A 25780-nucleotide genomic window follows, 5' to 3' on the forward strand; every position below is an offset into this window, starting at 1 on the left:
CAGTTCTTGACACAAACCAGTGCGCCTGGCACCTACTAACAGTCCGGTCTCGAGGCCACATATTGAGTGTCTCGGTCTTGTGTCGGATACATTTGTACTTGGTCTTGACTCTGTCTCAGACAGTGAGGACTTGTAAATTCTTGCCGAAACCAGCAGAGTAAAAAAACTCATTATTATCAGCTTTAATGTAGCCAGCGCATGAAACAGCTTTCTTGTAACATTATCTTAACAGCCTTTATATCTATTATAGACATGTTTGCGCAGTGGTGAACATACAGGCCTTAAGTGTGTGACAAGTTTGTTATTCTGAAAGGACCGCAACCGTAATACCAGCTCGCTCATATAGGAGTGCACTTTTTGTAAAACTCAAAGGGCAAGTGGTGTATCCCTACTTCTGAATCCCTACTGATGCGTATCAAAGTAGTGTAGTGGAGGTATACGATTGATCAATTATGTAGTACAATCGAGAAATCATGCACAAAGGAGCTTCTGTGATGGTCCGGAGGGTGATGCGGGCTGCCCAACGCATCACCGGGGGCACACCTACAACACCCAATATCACAGGAAGGCCAAAAAGATAATCAAGGACATCAACCACCCGAGCCACGGCCTGTTCACCACGCTATCATCCAGAAGGCGAGGTCAGTTCAGGTGCATTAAAGCTGGGACCGAGAGACTGAAAAACAGCTTCTATCTCAAGGCCATCAGACTGTTAAACAGCCATCACTAGCCGGCTACCACCCGGTTACTCAACCCTGCACCTTAGAGGCTGATGCCCTATATACACTACCGTTCAAAAGTTTGGGGTCACTTACAAATGTTGTTGTTTTTGAAAGAAAACCACTTTTTTTTGTGTCCATTACAATAACATCAAATTGATCAGAAATGCAGTGTAGACATTGTTAATGTTGAAAAGGACTATTGTAGCTGGAAAGATTTTGAATGGAATATCTACATGGGCGTACAGAGGCCCATTATCAGCAACCATCACTCCTGTGTTCCAATGGCATGTTGTGTTAGATAATCCAAGTTTATCATTTTAAAAGACTAATTGATCATTAGAAAACCCTTTTGCAATTATGTTAGCACAGCTAAAAACGGTTGTGCTGATTTTTAAAGAATCAATAAAACTCGCCTTCTTTAGACTAGTTGAGTATCTGGAGCATCAGCATTTGTGGGTTCGACTTACAAGCTCAAAATGGCCAGAAACAAAGCACTTTCTTCTGAAACTCGTCAGTCTATTCTTGCTCTGAGAAATGAAGGCTATTCCATGTGAGAAATTGCCAAGAAACTGAAGATCTCGGACACAGCTGTGTTCTACTCCCTTCACAGAACAGCACAAACTGGCTGAATAGAAAGAGGAGTGGGAGGCCCTGGTGTACAACTGAGCAAGGGGACAAGTACATTAGTGTCTAGTTTGAGAAACAGATGCCTCACAAGTCCTCAACTTGCAACTTCATTAAATAGTACCCGCAAAACACCTGTCTCAACGTCAACAGTGAAGAGGCGACTCCGGGATGCTGGCCTTCTAGGCAGAGTTGCAAAGAAAAAGCCATATCTCAGACTGGCCAATAAAAAGTAAAAATGTAAGATTGGCCAAAGAACAGACACTGGACAGAGGAACTCTGCCTTGAAGGCACTCATATAATTTTTGGGGTGGCTATACACAGCTAGAGATGCAGGTGTTATTTGCTTAGCTTGCAAGAACTTAGCCAACTTTAGCCAGTTAGGTTGGTTGGGACAAGCATGCATTGGCAGCCAAGCTGCAGAAGGACGAGGATGCTATAATTCCCCATTGTTTATCAGTGCAATTTTGATGGCCAACTAGCTGAAAAAGTTTGAGAGGGTTTATTTAATGTTGCTTTCGTTAGATTTGAGATCTTTTAGATCTTGTTCTCGCTAGTATTAGTTGTTGATGTTGTTGATATGCATAACTGAGAGAGAGAGCCTTCCATTTCATGGTTGTTTGATCAATAGGACTGTGAAGTTTCTAAATGTACGAGGACTCCCGTGGTGTTTAAATATTTGCAGAAGTCTATTCCGGTGTATTTTGTGGCTTTTGGCGAATGCATTCCAATGATCTAAACTTGCGCTGTTGCAACTGCCTGTAAACACAGAAAGTGAATGATGGCAGGCCGGTGTGGTAAATTACTTGTTTGTATAAAGGTATATGTACAGTTGAAGTCGGAAGTTTACATACACTTAGGTTGGTGTCATTAAAACTCGTTTTTCAACCACTCCGCAAATTTCTTGTTAACAAACTATAGTTTTGGCAAGTCAGTAGTACATCTACTTTGTGCATGACACACGTCATTTTTCCAACAATTGTTAAGACAGATTATTTCACTTTTAATTCACTGTATCACAATTCCAGTGGGTCAGAAGTTTACACACACTAAGATGACTGTGCCTTTTTAAACAGCTTTGGAAATTCCAGAAAATTGTGATAGCCTATCAGAAGCTTCTAAAGCCAATTGACATAATTTGAGGCAATTGGAGGTGTACCTGTGGATGTATTTCAAGGCCTACCTTCAAACTTCAAGCTTGCAAGCCGAAGAACACCATCCCAACCGTGAATCATGGGGGTGACAGCATCATGTTGTGGGGGTGCTTTGCTGCAGGAGGGACTGGTGCAATTCTCAAAATAGATGGCATCATGAGGTAGGAAAATTATGTGGATATATTGAAGCAACATCTCAAGACATCAGTCAGGAAGTTAAAGCTTGGTCGCAAATGGGTCTTCCAAATGGACAATGACCCCAAGCATACTTCCAAAGTTGTGGCACAATGGCTTAAGGACAACAAAGTCAAGGTATTGGAGTGGCCATCACAAAGCCCTGACCTCAATCCTATAGAACATTTGTGGGCAGAACTGAAAAAGCGTGTGTGAGCAAGGAGGCCTGCAAACCTGACTCCGTTACACCAGCTCTGTCAGGAGGAATGGGCCAAAATTCACCCAACTTATTGTGGGTAGCTTGTGGAAGGCTACCTGAAACGTTTGACCCAAGTGAAACAATTTAAAGGCAATGCCACCAAATACTAATTGAGTGTATGTAAACTTCTGACCCACTGGGAACGTGATGAAATAAATAAAAGCTGAAATAAATCATTCTCTACTATTATTTCACATTGTTAAAATAAAAGTTGTGATCTTAACTGACCTAAGACAGGGAATTTTTACAAGGATTAAATGTCAGGAATTGTGAAACTGAGTTTAAATGTATTTGGCTAAGGTGTTTGTAAACTTCTGACTTCAACTATAGATCTTTTTAAACATTTATTTAACTAGGAAAGTCAGATAATAACAAATTATTTACAATGAAGGCCTCCTGCGGGGACGGGGGCTGGGATGAATTACATATTTTTTTTAATAAAATATAAATATAGGACAACACACGTCACGACAAGAGAGACAACACAACACTACTTAGAGAGACCTAAGACCACAACATAGCATGCCAGCAACACATGACAACAGAATGGTAGCCACACAACATGGTAGCAGAACAAAATATTTCGGCACAGACAACAGCACAAAGGGCAAGAAGGTAGAGACAACAAAACATCACACAAAGCAGCCACCACTGTCAATAAGAGTGTCCATGATTGAGTCAGCTCTGATTTGGCTATAGCGCAATGGTCTGTGTAGACCCTGGTCCTGGACAACACTGATGTTTTAGTTACTGCAGTGTCTTAATTGTCCTAACCCACGGCCATTTTCCCACTCTAGTTTGCTATAGAATTTTCACAAATACCTTATGTTCTAAGAATTTATGAGAACGTGAAAAGGACCATATCTAAGTGGCTGCTTGTCAGAAAATGTCAAACTAAAAGTTTAATTATTCCTGGGGGTGTATATAAACATATTTTTATAAGATTTCATGTTGCTCAAATGCTGTCAGTTCCATTTTTAAATGCAACAATGTTTCATTCACACAAGTTATTTTCGAACTGCAAGTGTGCTTCAATAAAACTCTCACCATATGATGATAATTTGAAATGTCTTGTTCTTGATAAAGGAGAAGCTGTAAGGGTCCTGTGTGTAGCTGGTGTAGAGAGTCAGGCGCAGAACAGCAAATATGAGTAATCAAGGTACTTTTACTCAAAATGACAAATGTACAAAGTAACATCGCGAGCACAGCGACGTGTGCGATGAGGAACTTGAAACTTTCCACCTTCTCTACTGCGGTCCCATCGACGTGGGTTCGGGCGTGCTCCCTCTGCTGTTTCCTGAAGTCCACGATCAGCTCTTTCGTTTTGTTGACGTTCAGGAGAGGTTATTTTCCTGGCACCACTCCGCCAGGGCCCGCACCTCCTCCCTGTAGGCTGTCTCGGCAATGATGGTAATCAGGCCTACTACTGTTGTGTCGTCTGCAAACTTGATGATTGAGTTGGAGGCGTGCGTGGCCACGCAGTCATGGGTGAACAAGGAGTACAGGAGGGAGCTGAGCATGCACCCTTGTGTATTGAGGATCAGCAAGGTGGAGTTGTTTCCTACCTTCACCACCTGGGGGATGGCCTGTCAGGAGGTCCAGGACCCAGTTGCACAGGGTGGGGTTCAGACCCAGGGACCCGAGCTTAATGATGAGCTTGGAGGGTACTCTGGTGTTGAATGCTGAGCTATAGTCAATGAACAGCATTCTGACGTAAGTATTAGTCTTGTCCAGATGGGATAGGGCAGTGTGATGGTGATTTGCGTCTGTGGATCTATTGGAGCGCTAAGCAAATTGAAGTTGCTCAAGGGTGTCTGGTACGGTAGAGGTGATATGATCCCTCTAGCCTCTCAAAGAACTTCATGATGACAGAAGTGAGTGCTACAGGGCGATAGTCATTTATTTTTAGTTACCTTTGCGTTCTTGGGTACAGGAACAATGGTGGAAATCGTGAAGCAAGTGTGGACAGCAGACTGGGATAGGGAGATAAAATATGTCCGTAAACACTCCAGCCAGCTGGTCTGCACATGCTCTGAGGACGTGGCTAGGGATGCCGTCTGGGCCGGCAGCCTTGCGAGGGTTAAAACGCTTAAATGTCTTACTCACGGCGGCCACGGATAACAAGAGCCCACCGTCCACAGCCCACCGTCCTGCGTCAGTGGCACTGTATTATCCTCAAAACAGCGAAGAGTGTGTTTAGCTTGTCTGGGAGCATGACGTCGGGGTGTCTGCGACATGGCTGGTTTTCCCTTTGTAATCCGTGATTGTCTGTAGACCCTGCCACATACGTCTCGTGTCTGAGCCGTTGAATTGCGACTCCACTTTGTCTCTGTACTGACGTTTTGCCTGTTTGATTGCCTTAGGGAGGGAATAACTACACTTTTTGTTTTCAACCATATTCCCAGTCACCGTGCCATGGTTAAATGTGGTGGTTTGCGCTTTCAGTTTTGTGCTAATGCTGCCATTTATCCTTGGTTTCTGGTTTTAATAGACACCGTGGGAACAACATCCCCTATACACTTCCTGATGAACTCAGTCACTGTGTCTGTGTAAACGTCAATGTTATTCTCTGAGGTTACCCGGAACATATCCCAGTCCGCGTGATCAAAACAATCTTGATGAATGGATTCCGATTGGTCAGACCTGCGTTTTTCTGCCTATAGGAAGGTAGGAGCAAAACGGAGTCGTGATCTGATTTGGCGGGGGAGGGCCTTGTAGGCACCTCAAAAGCGAGTAGCCTTTGCTCTTTTTTTTTCTAAGCGAGTACTACAGTCAATTTGAAGATAGAACTTCGATAGCATTTTCCTCATTTGAATTGTTAAAATCCTCAGCAACAATAAATGCGGCTTCAGGAAATGTGGTTACCTTGCCATGGTTAAATGTTTGCAGTTTGCATAAAGTCCAGTGTAATTCCTTGAGAGCCATCGTGGTATCGGCTTGAGGGGGAATACACACGGCTGTGACTAACCTAAAATAATTTATTTGGAAGATGATAGTACCCAGAATCAAACTCATAAACTTGGGATAGGGTTAATTATCAGGTATCCTATTGAAATATTGAGTGCTTAGGTTTAGTGGGTCTACACCAGAAGTTAAGTTAATTAATCTGTAGGAGGAAAGTAAATAGTGTGTGCAATTAAGCTTGGAATGTGCTGAGTGCAGGGAAAGCAATCACGTGGCAGGCATTGATAAGGGGAGAGAGACATGGATTACTGATGAAGAGAGTTGAGGTCACATTAAGTTGGAAATAATATTTTTTTGACGTATTACTTTGTATCTTTACTGCTAGGCAGGAAACTATGTTTGTTCAGATGTGTTGGAGGAGACTCCGCCTCGGATAAAGGGTTAAATATCAGCGCTTGTGTGAACAGTGTCTTTGTCTAATGCAGCTGTATTCATCCTCTGAGAAGAATAAACTTGGTTTAAGCTTTCATAATGTCCGTTGAGTTTTTACTCTGAAAATTACAAGTAATACAGTCAGTATTTGCTTGTGAGGTATTCTAGGTCGGGTGAATGAAGGACTTGCTGTATGTTATCACACCATGAGTAGTTAATCATGAAACATACACCCCTGCCATTCTTCTTCCTGGAGAGTTCTTTATTCCTGTCTGCGCGATGAACTGAGAATCCTGTTGGCTGTATGGACGGGGACAGTATATCCCGAGAGAGGCATGATTCCATGAAACCGAGTATGTTACAGTCCCTGATGTCTCTCTGGAAGGAGATCCTCACCCTGAGCTTGTCTACTTTTTTGTCCCGAGACTGAACATTAGCAAGTAATATACTTGGAAAGGCTGGCGGCGTCTTGGAGCGGACTCTGGGATAAGTTCAATAGCCCTGGGGGGTACAAAAAAGGATCCAATTCTTCTGATGGCATAGCCAATGGCTGACTTAGCTAGCTAGCGTTATCTCCCTAGAGACCAGCAAAAATACTGATTGGGTCTGTTTTTCTCTTCAGTGTTGACCCTTTCTAACAAAAACTGAAAACATTAAATCAGAACATCATTGAAAATAATATAATTATCGTTATTATATTATTATAATCATTCTTTTAAAATCCTTAGCCCTTCTCTGAAGGCATAGAAGGCCTATTGTTCCCCACAGTGTTTGGTTTAGTAATAATTTGTAGAGTGGCTCTATTTTCCCTCAGCATGCATTTTTCCACTATTCTGAATGTCTAAAGAATCCATATGTTGTTCTGAAATAGGAACACACAAATACTGGACATTTTGAACCCTTATGGTGGTGATTTGACAAAATTACAATCATGGTCTTGACCTTGTCTCAGACCCCTTGTCCCTCTCTCGGTATTGTCTGTCTCCCCCCGGTCTTGACTCGGACTCAATTTGCCCCGGAATTGGTCTTGAATCATTCTCGCTTTAGGTGGTCTCGAATACAACACTGCCTACCATACCCCGTTCAAAGACACTTAAATAATTTGCCTATTCACCCTCTGAATGACACATATACACAATCCATGCCTCAAGGCTTAAACAAATATTATTTAACCTGTCTCCTCCCCTTCATCTACACCGATTTTTTTTTAAAGTGGATTTAACAAGTGACATCAATAAAGGATCATAGCTTTACCCTGGATTCACCTGGTCCGTCTGTCATGAAAAGAGCAGGTGTTCATCATGTTTTGTAGACTCTGTATATGTGTATTGAAGCTGTCAAAAGTTGAGTATTTGGTCCTGTATTCCTAGCACGAATGGTCCACCACCCAAAGGACATCCAGCCAACTTGACACAACTATGGGAGGCATTGGAGTCAACATGGCCAGTATTTGGTCCCATATTCCTAGCACACAATGATTTCATCAAGGTTATGACTCTACAAACATGTAGGATGCAGTTGCTGTTTGTTTTGGTTGTGTTTCATATTATTTTGTGCCTAATAGAAATTATTGGTAAATAATATATTTTGTCATTTTGAAGTCACTTTTAAATAAGAATAGAATATGTTTCTAAACAGGTCTACATGAATGTAGATTTATAGCGTGATTATGGATAATCCTGACTGAATCATGAATATGATGAGTGAGTTAGAAAGTTATAGACACCTATCATACCCCCAAGACAACCTCTCACCATTACAATAACAGGGGAGGTTAGCATTTTGAGAGGGTATGATATTTATGCCTCTAACTTTCTCACTCATTACAATTCATTCAAAATTATCCGTAATCATGGTAGCATCCACATTAATGTAGAAGTGTTTTAAAAACATTAAATTCTTATTTACAATAAAAGTGACTCCAAATTGAAATACTTCATTATTTACCATTTGTTTCTATTGGTCGCTACAATTTCCAGCAAAATTCTACGGCAAGCCATGAAGGACATGATCTCCCACAACTATGACCGCTTCTCCAAGGTTGGGTCATCCTCTGCTTTCTCTGGCTTCATGGCACGTAAGTAGCCCCCCCCCCCACATTTCTCCTGTTCAATTTAAATGAAAAACTATTTCCACATTAAGGAATTTGAGTACATTTGAAAGAATAATTGATACAGCTACAGCGGTTGCTCCACTAAAAGTTTTGCGATTATGCTGCGGTACTTAGAGGTAATTTGTGGTTTAGTACGCTACCCTGTGCCACCACTTCATTACTCCAGACCAGCGCAAGGGAGAGTTAGAACACTGATTATGCTTTTGGGTCCTACTGTGTCCCTGACAATGAATGGGCGACATAAACCTAAATAGAAGGTTCAAGGCACGAGGACAGGGGGGCAAGGAATGTGCCTGCAGAGCTGTGCACAGAAGACGGACCTAGCCCATGGGGAAGGAGGAGTGGGGGTGGACCCCCACTCCACCACACTGGGTAGCACAGAGCAACACTTTAAGGGGCATTGCACTAATAATGGCGCTGACTAGGGAAACGTTCCCACTGTTCATAGTGCCAGTCTGCACGTTCAAACTAAAACGATGTAACTAATAATGGCATATTTATGCTTCCAGCTTGGAAAATTTCATGGCTTTAGAAGCTTCTGATGGGCATAATTTGAGTCAATTGGAGGTGGCCAGAAGAGAATGACACAAATATTAATTTTCACAAAGTCTGCTGCCTCAGTTTGTATGATGGCAATTTGCATATACTCCAGAATGTTATGAAGAGTGATCAGATGAATTGCAATTAATTGCAAAGTCCCTCTATGCCATGCAAATTAACTATTAACTTTCTGAAGGCACTGTAAATATAATATACTTTGTGGATGGGGGCTCCGGAGTGGATGGGTACTCCCACAGTGCAAAAAGCCTTGATGCAGGTTTGAAACCTGTGCCAGCTGCTACCGGGAGACCCATGATGTGGCTTTGGTTTAAATTTAGACTCTTCAAATCCTCTATATGTAATTATTGGCGGAGAGTCACATCATATTTTTCGATATGCTGTAGGCCTACCGTAGGCGACATGAGTCTCACTAGTGTTGATTAATGTGCTGTTAAAAGTGGTGTAGGTCTTGTTTTTTTAAGAGCATATTGAAGTTAGAAGCAATAGGATTTGAAGCAATAGCCTACAACTATTTTAGCACGCTGTGCTGCAGTACGCAGCAACTTTTAAAGGAGGACCCACTGTATGTCATATAATCAGAGATGGATGAAATTCATTCTCTTGTTGATTAGTCATTGCTGCCATGAGGCACCGTCACAGGCTCTGTTTTAATTACTGTATAATTATGTTTATAACTAAATCAACTTCCTGCAGGTACCGCTGATGCCACTACCACCTACAGTCTGGACATTCTGTACTCTGGCTCGGGGGTCCTCAGGAGGAGCAACATGAACATCTACGCAGCCAGTAACGGCGCCATGCTACATGGCCTCCAGGTAAAGAGAATTAATTGGTGAATTGATAATGAAGAAATTATATTTACAGTGCCTTCAGAAAGTATTCTAGGGTTCGCACAAGATGCTTGAGGAGCTTAAAGTACTTGAATTTGGCACTCTGTAATTCAAGTACTGGAATACCTTAAATCAGACATTTTCTCAAGTTGCTAGTTGAAAATACTTGAATTAAAATGAGACGAGAACAGAAAATGATCAAATATGTCAATATGAAAAATATTAGGAAAATGTGATCTAATTTCAAGGCAAATTTTATTTCCTCATGTATTTCGCGCTCTGTTTGCCAGGCAAGCTCACTCATTCCACCCACACTGGCGCAGGTACAGAACTGACTGATTAGGCGCCGCCAAACGTCAATTTGATAGCTAAAATGCCAGGCAAATGTAGATTTAATCCTTCCTGGCAGGATATTGATGTTGATATTGGGGTTTGCCAGACCCAACCAGGGATGTAGTAGAGAGTAAACGCAATTTACGCACCTTTTAATTTGTGAAATTGCGTTTACCCACTTATCATTGCGTTCCAAGCATTGATCAACGCTCAGGAGACTTCTTGATCTGAGTTCTAATCACGCCTACCTCTACGAACGAGTGGAATCTTGAGTAATTCATGTATTCTCGTTATGTTCGCCTGCTCCCCCGGAATTGGCTTGTTAGCAGCGCATTCATTCACTACTCTGTCCAACGGGAAACTCCGCCTATGACCTAGAAAGGTGAAACGAACTAGCTCAGTAGAGACCTACAGTAGCAAGTGGCAGAGAGACACCGCTGACAGTGGGATTTTTTTTATCATCCCTTGACTCCTGCCGTGTCAACAGACATCCCCCAAACAAAAACCACCTAACGCTTTGAGAATGAGTGTAGAACTGGCAAATAGTCACAGATATTTCAGTAAGCTAGGTATCTCAAGGGCTGGATATTAGCCAGGTAGCTAGCTATAACTATACTGAAGAAAAATATAAACGCAACAATTTCAACAATTTTACTGAGTTACAGTTCGTATAAGGAAATCAGTCAATTGAAATGCATTCCTTAGGGTCTAATCTAGATTTCACATGAGTGTTTAGGTGCACAGCCAATAAGAATGTTTTTTTTCCCAGTAAATGGCTTTATTACAGACAGAAATGTGGAGGTCCTGGGATGGCGTGGTTAATTGTGGTATTACCCTGGTATTCACACCCCTTGACTTTTTCCAAATGTTTTGTTACTAAGTGGGATTAATATTGATTTAATCTTGTCTTTTTTTTTGTCAACGATCTACACAAAATACTCTGTCAAAGTGGGAACAAAAATTCTAGCATATATATATTCCCGATAAACATATATAATGTTTAATGTCTACTTTTACATTCGGTGTTTTAGGTTATTGTCCAGCTGAAAGGTGAATTTATCTTCATCTGTCTGGTGGAAATCAGACTGAACCAAGTTTTCCTCTAGGATTTCACATGCCACCACTATGCTTGAAAATATAACACATAACACTTTGTATTCAGAACCAAAAGGGTTCTGTATTGCTTTAGTGCCTTGTTTCAAACCATATGCATGTTTTGTAATATTTTATTCTGTACAGGCTCCTTCTTGTCAATTAGGTTAGTATTATGGAGTAACTACAATGTTGGTGATCCATCCACAGTTTTCTCCTATCACAGCTATTTAATCTTTGCAACCGTTTTAAAGTCACTGTTGGCCTCATGGTGAAATCCCTGAGCGGTTTCTTTCCTCTCTGGCAACATAGTTAGGAAGGACTCCTGTATATTTGTAGTGACTGGGTGTATTGCTACACCATCTAAAGTGTAAATAATAACTTCACTACATTCTCAAAGGGATATTTAATGTCTACTTCTACCAATAGGTGCTCTACTCTGTGAGGCATTGGAAAATCTCCAAACCTCCCTGGTCTTTGTGGTTTAATCTGTGTTTGAAATGCACTGCTCAACTGAGGGACCTTACAATTATCTGTATGTGTGGGGTACAGAGATGAGGTAGTCATTCAAAAATCATGTTTAACACTATTATTGCGCTCAGGGTAGATCCATATAACTTATTATGACTTGTTAAACACATTTTTACTCCTGAACTTATTTAGGCCCACCATAACAAAGGGATTGAATACTTATTGACTGATATTTCTGCTTTTAATTTGTAAAAAAATATATTTGTTTTTTAAATCAGGATTTAACACAACAAAATGTGGAAAAAGTCAAGAGGTGTGAATACTTTGAAGGCACTATGTCACTATCATTGTGTTATTATATTCCATGTCATTTATCAGAAACTTTTATCCAAAGCGATTTTCTGTTATAGGGTTTTACCGCGATCATTTTAATATTATACAGTGGGTATCAAAAGTATTCTAATTTTGTTGCGTTACAAGGTGGTATTTTTTTTGTCATTGACCTAAGTTAAATACTCTGTCGAAGGCAAAATAATGTTATCTTTTTATTATTATAAAAATGTAATAACGAACATATAGTCGTTGCATAAGTATTCACCCACTTTGTTGATACAAGCCTAAATTAGCTCTCGAGTCAAATTTGTCTTAACAAATCACAAAAAGTTACATTGAATCACTTGACATTTTTACAGCACCTGTAAGGTCCTTCAGTCAAGTATTGAATTTCAAGCACAGATTCAACTACAAAGACCAGGGAGCTTTTCGAAAGCCTAATAAACAAGGGCAGTGATCGGTAGAGGAGTAACAATGTCAAATCAGACATTTAATATCTCTTTAAGCATGGTCAAGTTAATATGATTATGCTGTGGATGATGTATTAAACCACCCAGACATATCAGAGATACAGTAATCCTTCTGAACTGATAGGAAGGAAACTGCTCAGCGGTGTCACCATGAAGCCATTGGCGATTTTAGAATAGCTACGGAGTTCAATGAATGTGATGGGGGAAAAAATGTAGGATGGATCAACAACATTGAAGTGACTCCACAATAATGACCTAAATGAATGAAAAGAAGATTAAAAAGATACAGAATAAAAATATTCCCAAACATGCATCCTGTATGCAGCAAGGCACTAAAGTAATACTGAAAGGAAAAATGCAAAGGGATACACTTTTTGGCCTAAATGCAAAGCTATAATGTATGGGGAAAATCCAACACAACACATCACTGAGTAACTGCCTCCTTATTTTCAAGCACGGTGGTGGCTGCATCATGGTATGCTTGACATTGGCAAAGACTGGGGAATTTTTCAGGATAAAATGAAAAGAGAGAGAGCCAAGGACAGGCTAAAGCCTAGAGGAAAACCTGCTTCAGTCTGCTTTACACCAGACACTGCATAAGGAATTTGCCTTTCAGCAGGACAATAACCTACAAGGCCAAATCTACATTGGAGTTGCTTACCAAGAAGACAGTGAATGTTCCTGAGTGGCCAAGTTAGTTTTGACTTGAATCTGCTTGAAGATCTTTGGCAAGACTTGAAAATTGCTGTCTAGCCATGATCCCCAACATCTTGACAGAGCATGAATAATTGTTAAAAGAATAATGGGCGAATATTGGTGTACAAAGCTCTTAGAGACTCACAGCTGTCATTGCTGTCAAAGGAGTGATTTATAACATGTATTGACTTGGGGGTGAATCTTTTTTCTAATCATGGAACATAAGTGTTTTAATTTTCAAATAATCGGTAACACATGTTACTGTTTTCTGTAGATCATTGATCAAAAATGACAATGAAATCCTTTGTAACACAATAAAATGTGAAGAAATCCAAGGGGGGTGAATACTTATGATACCCACTGTATATGTAGTCATGTAGAAGAGCAGAAGCGAAGATCTTGCATGCTCTTGGGTTAAGTTTGCCCTAGGTACAGTTTATTTTATTGGGAAAAATGCCAAACTCAGTGTTTAGGGGCAACTTCACCTTACACTACTTGCTGCACTCAACTAAGGAAGGTGGACCAACCAACAGTGCCGACTTGTTGACACTTAGATTCTGATTGCCATATTTTATCTCTCGCTGTCCAGGTGGCGATTGAGGCGCAAGGCATGGAGTCCCTGATTGCGGCCAAGCCGGACGAAGGCGAGGAGGACCTGGAGTCTTTCGCTGGGATGTCGGCCCTACTCTTCGACGTCCAGCTGCGGCCTGTGACCTTCTTCAAGGGTTACAGTGACCTCATGTCCAAGATGTTCTCCATGTCCGGCGAGCCCATGAACGTGGTAAAGGGCCTGATCCTGCTCACTGACCACTCCCAGGTTGGCACTCTTAAATCAATGAATCAGTCAGTCAATCCATCAAACAATCAGTCAATCAAACTTTATTTCAAATGTACTTTAATAAATCACAACACACAAATTAACTTTCATTCAACTTGTTCTTCTGTATCATATAAAGTGATACACTGATACCTCCTGACATTTTTTAAATGTCTAGACTATTATAGGTGTCGGTATCCGCCTAGGCCACATTTTAGTTGTCTGCCTTGTTCAGCCACTTGGTTTCAAACCTCTGACACTAGCACTCACTGGCCCGGATGGGCAAGCGGCTATTGTGTTTTCACTCCTGTTTTCTCTCTTCTCCTACATCATTTCAGGTCATTCAGCTTCAGTCTGGGCTGAAGGCCAATGCCGAGTTCCAGGGTGGTTTGGCCATCGACATCTCAGGAGGCATGGAGGTCAGCCTGTGGTACAGGGAGTCAAAGACCAGCGTCAACAACAAGTAGGGAACCTGGGTTCAATAGTGATGGGCAGAATGCAAACAAAAACACTTTTTCAGTTGGAGCATTCTTCTCATATGTTGCCAACTGAATGTACTTAGTCATGCTTATTGTTGGATAATTTGGAATAATCATCTTTTGGTGGGCTCAGATTAGAGAAAAAGGCCAAGATTCAATCTAATGCGTTTTTATGGAATAGGTCACTATACTTGACTTTTAAAGTGATGTTATGCTTAAGTCTACATGTGCAGCATTTACAAACTCAATTGGTAATACATGATTGACAGATTGACGTTAACTGCACCATCTAAAAATGACACCTGATTCATTTTATCCACTGATTCATAGAGCAAGCTCGCGAGTGGCTACGTGACTATTCTTGTCTCCATCAGATATATGTGAAGGTGACATCATTTCATTCAGCACTAGGTTAGAGTAGTTGACTGACTGACGCTTGCTGTCAATGCAAACACAATGGCCAGAAAACATCATCGGTCCAGTAGATAAATATATGACATAATCCAGTGATGGAACTGTAAAGCGCCTATCTAGATTCTAAGACTTTACAGGAATCAGGGACCGTATTCATAAGGGGCCCGATTTCAGATTTAGTACATACACGCCTTTCCTACGCGCGCCTCAGAAGTTTGTATTCAGACTTACCTTATGCAGGTGCGTAGCGGGCTTTGCAGGCGTGGTTCCCTTTTGAGCTCTGAATACATTTCAATTCAACTGCTGAAAACCCTCCCACTTGCTGGCCAACAGATTTTCTCAAGGTTTTCAGTACATGTATCTAAATCCATCCCTTTAAATTTGGGGTACCTTTTTTTTTATTAGTATTTTCTCTACAGACTCAGTAGAATGTATGGAGACAACGGTTCAGAATATTAAGGATCAATGAAATATAAATTGACTCTAAGTTTGGAGCTATACTGTCATTTGCGCAGAAGCCTTCAAGTTTAAGCCCAGCATTTCATCAACTTCACTGTGGAAAAGGTGATATGTTGGTATACTTCAGTTTGCTGCCATATGACTTGTTTTGTATTTGTCTCCAGCTTTCATAAGGTAAAATAGATCTAAAACTATTGTGATTGATTGATTGATATTTACAATTCCCTTATCCATAAGGTTTACTCATTTACCTTTACCTATTTACCTCACTTACCATTTTTTGTAAATTACAGTGCATAGAGAATGGTGTTACTACTTTTGTTTTTAAAAAACAAAGTAGATGTTCCACATGGAACCGACAGATTCCTGGACCTTATTCATCATTTCATTGCGCATAAAGGTGGTGGAATTATGAGGGAGTGAAGGTCAGAATACAGTGTATCTGTAGACACGCCTCCACCACACCATCTTAATTTCTTTGATCTCCACCCCAAATGAAAGGCGGGTGAATAGCATGCTATTCCCCCAAAGCGTCTCAGACTAGGATCAGGTTTCCCCTGTCCATGCTGTAATCTTATTCAAAAAGGCAAAAAGCAATCCTACTATGAGACATTTAATTCCAGTGCTTGTATCACCTATTTGAGGCTAGTGGTCTTGACAATGTCAAGTTGTTTTGTCTTGTCAAAAATGTTATCCAAGAAGTGATTTGGTTGGTCTGATCTTAGTGCCATTGGGATTGTTCCTCCAAATATACTAGTTGAAGAAATGAAATTTGCTCGATTCATGACTTCCTAGAGTTGGAACGCTGATCTGGATACTGTAGATAGACTTTCTTGGTCTTTGTTTCGCGATGGTGTTTTAGGTGGCATTCTGTGTTGGCTCAAAGTCAACAAGGGGAATGGCAGAGGCAGGTGTATGGATCCTCTCCTCTGATAATAGACCAGCAGGCTATCTATAGGAGCAGAACAAACCCAAGTGAGCAGAACAAACCCATGTGACATCTAGGCCAAAGGCATGCTTCCACAGACAGACATACAGGTTTTTCAGATGGCTTGGCAGTGGCCATTTTGAGATTTCAAGCAGAGAAATATGACGATAGCAGTTTCATATTCAGACATTCTCAAGTTTGTAAGAGATTTTTGTCACACCTCTGTGTCCACCACCAGTCACCACCTGTTAATTGTCTGTTGAGTTAAAAGGCATTTTACTAGTCAAAGGCTAGCCAAATGCAAATTAATCTTTATTTGAGAAAAAACACAAATTATTCTCATCTACCCATTTTTATTTGTCATCTGTAATTGTGTCTATTTGCAGGGGAGCCATGGTGGTGACCGGGAATGTGACCGTGGACTTGGACTTTGTGCGCACTGGGATGGAAGTGAGCTTTGAGACAGAGGCGTCTCTAGACTTTATCACCACGGTCCAGTTCTCGGAGTACCCCTTCCTGGTGTGCATGCAGATGGACAAGACCACCTTCCCCTTCAGGTATGCCGGGGCTAAAACCAATTGCAGCCTAGTGAATTCTACATTGTATTTTCAGTGAATTAGGAATGAGAAAATGGCGCATAATTCCACCTGTACAGTCTCTGATTACATAGCTCATGAATTGACATTGTCCATTATTGCAGTGAGTCCCTAACAAAATACGAGAGCCTGCCATCAGGGAAGAGCTACGTGTCGCGCAGGGGCCACAAGCAGCTGTTGCCTGGCTCGGAGTTCCCTCTCCACCAGGAGAACTCCAACATGTGCAAGAGGGTGTTTGACTCAGACTGGTAGTCTTCTGCGTGTTTATCCATCGGTAAGAAGATGGAAGATATTTTGCAGAGTGTAGAGAGTTATGGCCCAACAATCCTATTTTGTTATTACGTCATAGTGTAAACAGTGTGTTGTATGAGGTGGATAAATGGATGCTAGCTAGCTAAGATATGAACTTTTGTAAAATGGCAAAAGTGAACTGTCTTGTGCCTTTTTTTTGTTGATCTGATTGGAAATTGCATGCATGTATTTAATCGCTTACATCAGAGTTCTGTTTACTGCAAAATCGCTAACTAGCGGCTAACTTGCTAGCTGTTTACTACTATTTATCTCCCTTTCGATCTCCACAATGCATTATTTACAGTGTGACAATAGTGTAATAGGGTTATTCTTCCAATGAGTCCTACTTGACATTCTAGCTGAAGAGTTATTTATTATTATTATTATTTTTTAAATGTTAAAGCTTTCCAGGAACACCTACTGTATCACACCACATGCATGTTTACATTCTTAATTCAACGTTTTATTTCAAATCAGGAATTTCTGTGGTGCCTTTTTATGAATTTGTTTGCATATCTATTTATATGGGTATATGAGTGTCATATACTCAATATAGCTAAGTGATACAACACAATATTCACCTATGTAAATATGGTACATATCATTGGGTGAGCTGATGCTATGGTTGAATTTACTGGCATTTACATAAATGCTCACATTACACAGTTTCTAGATTGTTTGTTTAATTGAAGACATGGATGTGGTTTCCAAGACTGCAAAGATTGAATTACAGTTAAGTCATTGCGTAACTATATAAAATTATGTTTGCGGTACTTGATTCACTCTGTAGCTAGCTTGAAGGAGCTGTTACATGAGACCAGATAACGCAGGGTTAATTTATTGAATTCATTTCTATGATTTTAACTTCTGGATGTTAAACATGTATATCAATAGGAAAGTGTCTGATTAATTTATTTACACATTTGTAATTTATTTACACATTTGTAATTGATCCTATTTAGATAATTGTGTCCCATATGAAATGTGACTTGATATTATAATTATTACATTAAGCCTTTGATATATTTTTTTGTACCATAGTTTGAGATCAGTTTGTTAGGGTTTGTACTTGACCAACAACAAAGAGTGTACTGGAACCACTATGCTCCATTGCAGTGCTTTTCTGGCATTACACTAGTGTGCATGTGTAAGATTATTTTCAATAAAGCTATGAAATACAATTTCCATTCTGGTTGTCTTTTGACCTTTCCCACTAACATTACTGACCTGTACATGGCCATTCTGCCTACTTGGTTAAGCTATCAGAACACTGGTTTACCTGAAATTTCTTTAACTGATGATAATAATAATAGATTTCTTGTGTGGCTTGTTAATTTTGACCATTTTAACGCATGTCAATCATAGTAGAAAGGTATGGGAAGAAGTACAGTACATACAGTGCCTTGCGAAAGTATTCGGCCCCCTTGAACTTTGCGACCTTTTGCCACATTTCAGGCTTCAAACATAAAGATATAAAACTGTATTTTTTTGTGAAGAATCAACAACAAGTGGGACACAATCATGAAGTGGAACGACATTTATTGGATATTTCAAACTTTTTTAACAAATCAAAAACTGAAAAATTGGGCGTGCAAAATTATTCAGCCCCCTTAAGTTAATACTTTGTAGCGCCACCTTTTGCTGCGATTACAGCTGTAAGTCGCTTGGGGTATGTCTCTATCAGTTTTGCACATCGAGAGACTGACATTTTTCCCATTCCTCCTTGCAAAACAGCTCGAGCTCAGTGAGGTTGGATGGAGAGCATTTGTGAACAGCAGTTTTCAGTTCTTTCCACAGATTCTCATTTGGATTCAGGTCTGGACTTTGACTTGGCCATTCTAACACCTGGATATGTTTATTTTTGAACCATTCCATTGTAGATTTTGCTTTATGTTTTGGATCATTGTCTTGTTGGAAGACAAATCTCCGTCCCAGTCTCAGGTCTTTTGCAGACTCCATCAGGTTTTCTTCCAGAACGGTCCTGTATTTGGCTCCATCCATCTTCCCATCAATTTGAACCATCTTCCCTGTCCCTGATGAAGAAAAGCAGGCCCAAACCATGATGCTGCCACCACCATGTTTGACAGTGGGGATGGTGTGTTCAGGGTGTTGCTTTTACGCCAAACATAACGTTTTGCATTGTTGCCAAAAAGTTCAATTTTGGTTTCATCTGACCAGAGCACCTTCTTCTACATGTTTGGTGTGTCTCCCAGGTGGCTTGTGGCAAACTTTAAACTACACTTTTTATGGATATCTTTAAGAAATGGCTTTCTTCTTGCCACTCTTCCATAAAGGCCAGATTTGTGCAATATACGACTGATTGTTGTCCTATGGACAGAGTCTCCCACCTCAGCTGTAGATCTCTGCAGTTCATCCAGAGTGATCATGGGCCTCTTGGCTGCATCTCTGATCAGTCTTCTCCTTGTATGAGCTGAAAGTTTAGAGGGACGGCCAGGTCTTGGTAGATTTGCAGTGGTCTGATACTCCTTCCATTTCAATATTATCGCTTGCACAGTGCTCCTTGGGATGTTTAAAGCTTGGGAAATCTTTTTGTATCCAAATCCGGCTTTAAACTTCTTCACAACAGTATCTCGGACCTGCCTGGTGTGTTCCTTGTTCTTCATGATGCTCTCTGTGCTTTTAACGGACCTCTGAGTCTATCACAGTGCAGGTGCATTTATACGGAGACTTGATTACACACAGGTGGATTGTTATCATCATTAGTCATTTAGGTCAACATTGGATCATTCAGAGATCCTCACTGAACTTCTGGAGAGAGTTTGCTGCACTGAAAGTAAAGGGGCTGAATAATTTTGCACGGCCAATTTTTCAGTTTTTGATTTGTTAAAAAAGTTTGAAATATCCAATAAATGTCGTTCCACTTCATGATTGTGTCCCACTTGTTGTTGATTCTTCACAAAAAAATACAGTTTTATATCTTTATGTTTGAAGCCTGAAATGTGTCAAACGGTCGCAAAGTTCAAGGGGGCCGAATACTTTCGCAAGGCACTGTATAAGGGATATTTACAGATAGTGCCTTCAGAAAGTATTCATACCCCTAGATTTATTCCACATTTTGTTGTGTTACAGCCTGAATTAAGAATAGATTAAATAATTTGTTACCTCAACCATCTACAGACAATACCCCATAATGACAAAGTGAAAACATGTTTACATTTTTTTTTGCAAATGTATTGAAAATTAAATTCAGGATTATTTATGTATGTATTCATTTCCCTTTGTTATAACACTTCAAATTGAGCTCAGGTGCATCCAATTTCCTTTGATCATCCTTGATATGACTCCACAACTTAATTGGAGCCCACCTTTGGCCAATTCAGTTGTTTGGACATTATTTAGAAAGAAACACATCTGTCTATAACAATTGACAGTGCATGTCAGAGCAGAAACCGTACCATGAAGTCCAAGGAACTGTCTGTAGATCTGCAAGATGATAGAATTGTGATGAGGCACATAGCTGGGGTAGAAAACCATTTCTAGAGGTTCCAAAAGCACAGTGGTCTCCGTCATTGGAAAATTGAAAAAGTATGGAACTACCCAGACTCTGCCTTGAGCTGGCCGTCCGACCAAGCTGAGCAACCGGGCAAGAAGGACCTTGGTCAGGGAGGTGACCAAGAACCCTATGACCACTCTGACAGAACTACGGAGTTCCTTGGCTGAGATGGGAGAACCTGCCAGAAGGACAACAGTCTCTACAGCACTTCACCAATCTGGTCTTTATGGGAGAGTGGCCAGACGGAAGCCACTCCTGTGAAAAAGGAATATGACAACACACCTGGAGTTTGCAAAAAGGCAAGTGAAAGACTCCGAGCATAAGGCAAAAGATTCTGTGTTCCGATGAGACAAATTTTACTCTGAAGCCTGAATGCAAAGCACTATTTCTGGAGAAAACCAGGCACAGCTCATCGCCCATCTAACACCATCCCTAACGTGAAGCATGGTGGTGGCAGCATCATGCTATGGGGATGCTTTTCATTGGCAGAGATTGGTAAGGTTAGAGGGAACAATTAATGGAGCCAATGGAGGCAAATCCTTAATGAGAACCTGCTTCAGAGTGCAAAGGAAGATTTACATTCCAACAGGACAATGACCCCAAGCACATAGAAAAAGCATTGCTGGAATGGCTTCAGAACAAGAATGTGAAAGTCCTTGAGTGGCCCAGCCAGTGCCCAGACTTGATTCCCATTGGAAAGATTTTAAAATTGCTGTTCACCTCCGCTCCCCTTCTAACAGAACTTGAGAAATCTGCAAGGAAGAATGGGAGAAATTCAGGCTTTAACACAACAAAATGTGGAATAAGTTAAGGGGTATGAATACCTTCTGAAAGCAATGTATATTTACAGGATATGGTTACAAATATAGGGGAGAGCATTGATTCTGAATCCCAAATTGACCCCTAACCCCTAAACTGCATGCGGTCCTGTTGATCTGAGATATCAGCGTCATGGAAATCGCTTCATCTTGCCTTATGATTGGCTGTGTGGAAATGTTACCATATCCACCTATCCAATCCTCTCAGATCTACGGAGTGGCTAGGGATTAAGGGCCATGGGTTGATTTGGAATTCAGCATGACATGAGAGTGAGTAAGTGTGTGTGTGACGGATCACTGAGTGAGTCGTGCACCCATTTGCTGACCCGGGTGAGGCAATAAATCGTGTCTGGCCTTGTGTCGCAGTTGTGACATCAGAGCCCCCGGTTGGCATCCAAGCACAACAACTGGGGCTTAATGGAGATTCTTTAGGAAGTGCAGAGAGCAGCTGGGTGCAAAGGGCTGTCTGCCAGTCTCACTGCATCCATGGCAACAATGTAAACACACCAGCAAACTGTCATGTTGAACTTAAGCCCGGGCCGGGTGAGGTTTCAGGGTCGTCAGAAAGCTAACCTTGCACCCTTCAGCAGACAACAAACATTTTTATGTGTCTCTCTGAAGAAAATCTATTTGCTCTTCTTGTTTTTTATTTATTTAATTTACCTTTATTTAACTAGGCAAGTCAGTTAAGAACAAATTCTGAATTTCAATGACGGCATAGGAACAGTGGGTTAACTGCCTTGTTCAGGGGCAGAACGACAGATTTTACCTTGTCAGCTCGGGGATTCAATCTTGCAACCTTTCGGTTACTAGTCCAACGCTCAAACCACTAGGCTACCTGCCGCCCCAGGGCAGGATAAATTTTTTCTAGGAGCAGAAAGCTCATGTTGCTCATTCAGTGGAGCAGAAAGTTGCTGGAAAGGATTGTGGGGGGGGGGAAATCATATTACCAGCAACAGAAATTATACAAATTGACCAGAAAAACACTAGTTGGGACACCACTTTGTGTGTTTAAAGATAGCTGTGATTCCCAATGTTTTGATCACTGTCAATATGTTATGGAAGTAACTTAGCAAAGAAAATGGGCACAAGCAAGACACCCATGATGAGCAACATACGCAACGGACAATGTTAATTAGCTTGCAATTTGATTTATTCCAAACACTTGTAGGCTTTTGGGCCTGCAGTGCATTTTTTTCACCTCAGTCAACTTGTCATATTTCATCACTGTCACCTTGCAAGTGCAAACACGGCACTGCTTCATCTAACAAACAAACTCTGCATTGACCTCCCGGTCTCGTGCTCCTTCTTAGGCCGCCATTTTAAGTCCATAAAGCACAATATACAAAATGTCTCTTTTGTGTGACTGTCTTGCAGACTCCAAGGCTAATGTAGCCAATCTTCAATCTTAATAGCACCATTCTTTCTCTCTCGTTCGTTCACGTACATTGCGCCCATCTCAACATTACTTCCCCATCCATCTTTCAACATCTTTCAAAAAGCAAGCATATATACTGAATGTTTCTTTCATTGGGCATCAGGGAACCCGAAAGCCGTTAGATTCATGGGCTTGGGGAGGGATATTGTGCTTAGGTGAAGTTGTAAACTGAGATTGCTTATTCAATTACTCATAATTTATGCTACAGTGTGACTGGGTAGCTCTTTACTAAATGATGTCATCACTTTGACTAAGCTTTATTAGTCCACATAATGATATCATACACTTAACATATATAATGTCAAATCATGACTCTTCATGTTAGTGACAAATTATAACTCAGTAAGTTCTGAAATTCTAACATCCGCTAAGTTGAGCTACTGACAGGTTGTCATTTTTCAGAATTGGAAATACAATGAACAGACTTAAATGTTGACATGTTAATGACACTGTTACACATATTTCTGTTGTAGTCAGCTAGACAAGAACATCTAACATTTCAAAATGAAATACACATATTTACACAGTGCCTCTTAACAGCCGGAATACAAAATGTATTCAATAAATAAAAAATTCTCACCCATCTACACACGATACCACATAATGACAAAGTGAAAACATGTTTTCGAAATGTTTGCTAACTTATTGAAAATTAAATACAGAAATGTCTCATTCACATAAGTATTCACACCCCTGAGTAAATACTTTGTAGAAACCCTTTTGGTGGCGATTACAGCTGTGAGTCTTTCTATTTAAGTCTCTAAGAGCTTTCCACATCTGGATTGTGCAACATTTTCCCATTATTCTTACAAAAATTATTCAAGCTCTGTCAAATTGGTTGTTAAGCATTGCTAGACAACCATTTTGAGGACTTTGCCATAGATTTTCAAGTAGATTTAAGTCAAAACGTAACTTGGCCACTCAGGAACATTCACTGTCTTCTTGGTAAGCAACTCCAGTGTAGATATGGCTTTATGTTTTAGGTTATTGTCCTGCTGAAAGGTGAATTCATCTGCCAGTGTCTGGTGGAAAGCAGATCGAACCTCTAGGATTTTGCCTGTGCTTAGCTCAGTTCCATTTCTTTTTTATCCTAAAAAACTCCCCAGTCCTTAACAATTACAAGCATACCCATAACATGATGCAGCCACCACTATGCTTGAAAATATGGAAAGTGGTACTTAGTAATGTGTTGTATTGGATTTGCCCCAAACATAACACTTTGTATTCAGGACAAAAAGGGCATTGCTTTGCCACATTTTTTGCCGTATTACTTTAGTGCCTTGTTGGAAAAGTTGTATTTTGTACTGGCTTCCTTCTTTTCACTCTTGTCAATTAGGTTAGTATTGTGGAGTAACTACAATGTTGTTTATCTGTCGTCAGTTTTCTCCTATCACAGCCATTAAACTCTGTAACTGTTTTAAAGTCACCATTGGCCTAATGGTGAAATCAACATAGTTACGAAGGAAGGACGCCTGTATCTTTGTAGTGACTTAGTGTATTGATACACCATCCAAAGTGTAATTAATAACTTCACCATGCTCAAAGGGATATTCAATGTCTGCTTTTTTTTTTTTTTACCCATCTACCAATAGGTGCCCTTCTTTGAGAGGCATTGAAAAAACTCCATGGTCTGTGTTTGAAATTCACTGCTCGATTGAGGGACCTTAAAGATAATTGTATGTGTGGGGTACAGAGAGGATGTAGTCATTCAAACAATCATGTTAAACACTATTATTGCACACAGAGTGAGCCATGTAATTGACAATAATAAAATAAAAAAATAACATTTCTAAAAACACAATTCCACTTTGACATTATGAGCTATTGTGTGTGACACAAAACCTCAAATTAATCTATTTTAAATGCAGGCTGTAACACAACAAACCTTTTGGAAAAGTCCATTCTTTCTGAAGGCACTGTAAGTAGTGTGAATGTACTGTTCAGTAGAATGTGCTACTTTGTGTCAGGATTCAATTAGACTTCATTCTACTATTCAATAATTCATCAGGATTAATGCGTAACAAATTTCCTTTTGAAGGACAAGAAACATCATCAACCAATCTTCAACTGTTACAGTGTGCACTGCTTTTGGTTGGTGAATAAAATAATGTATCTAGCCTGCCAAGTGCACTAATGTGCCCAACAGCAATTACACACCCTTAAGAAGGAAATTCAGTTTACATACCACAGTATATGAACCATTTCATAAAAACCAACAACACAAGAAATGATATGTAAAATAAAAATACAAATAAATTGTCTTCTCTGGTTTGACATTTTGAAAGTTATCATGTTTGACGTTTGAATCCAAATGTTTGCATGATAAAGGTGAAATACCGTTAGTCAATTTAATCCACCCTTTTGTAACAGGTGAACATTTTTTTAATGTTATAGATCCATGGCCCAGTGGGTTGTACTGTGACTATACTTTCTTCCACAGTGGAATCAACTCACAGGTTACTTTTTTATACAGTGCGTTGTCACAGACAGAAAACTCAAATATATTTTTCAGGTTCAAAGACTGACCAGCAGCTGAAAATACCTTTTAATGCATTTTCTAATGTGTAAAACAAGAAAAACAGCAACCTACAATATGCATATTCAAACATGGAACTTAAAAAATTAAATAAAAACTGAAGAAAGCACCATTGCTCTAAGCGTGAGTGTCTATTGTTGCACTGCAAAATTGTTCAAAAGGAAAGAAAGAGATTAGTATATTTTTTTAAATTTGGAGTCAATTTCATGTTAGCTCATTCATCCCTGGTGTGAGCTGAAATTGTATTAATAAATGTAAAAGTCCACATACCAATTTGTTTTAATAATGAGCAATTTTCAATGAATTAATTTGATTTCAAATC

At 40.2% G+C, this 25780-nt stretch overlaps 1 protein-coding gene across 3 annotated transcripts in view; it reads left to right on the plus strand.

The window, feature by feature from the left end:
* The window catches only part of mttp (microsomal triglyceride transfer protein), a 36146-nt gene extending 17813 nt beyond the window's left edge, over positions 1-18333 (plus strand). For all 3 annotated transcript variants that reach the window (XM_021573635.3, XM_090210770.1, XM_036954457.2), the window contains 6 exons: positions 8249-8346; positions 9637-9758; positions 13758-13985; positions 14324-14448; positions 16652-16822; positions 16966-18333. In XM_021573635.3, coding sequence (XP_021429310.3) covers positions 8249-8346; positions 9637-9758; positions 13758-13985; positions 14324-14448; positions 16652-16822; positions 16966-17113 — 892 coding nt within the window. In that variant the 3' untranslated portion in view covers positions 17114-18333. The remainder of the gene's footprint in view (positions 1-8248; positions 8347-9636; positions 9759-13757; positions 13986-14323; positions 14449-16651; positions 16823-16965) is intronic.
* The last annotated feature ends 7447 nt before the right edge of the window (positions 18334-25780 follow it).

Source organism: Oncorhynchus mykiss, chromosome 19 (genome assembly GCF_057628025.1).
Source record: "Oncorhynchus mykiss isolate SJ-2025 chromosome 19, ASM5762802v1, whole genome shotgun sequence".
Classification (NCBI taxonomy): Eukaryota; Metazoa; Chordata; class Actinopteri; order Salmoniformes; family Salmonidae; genus Oncorhynchus; species Oncorhynchus mykiss.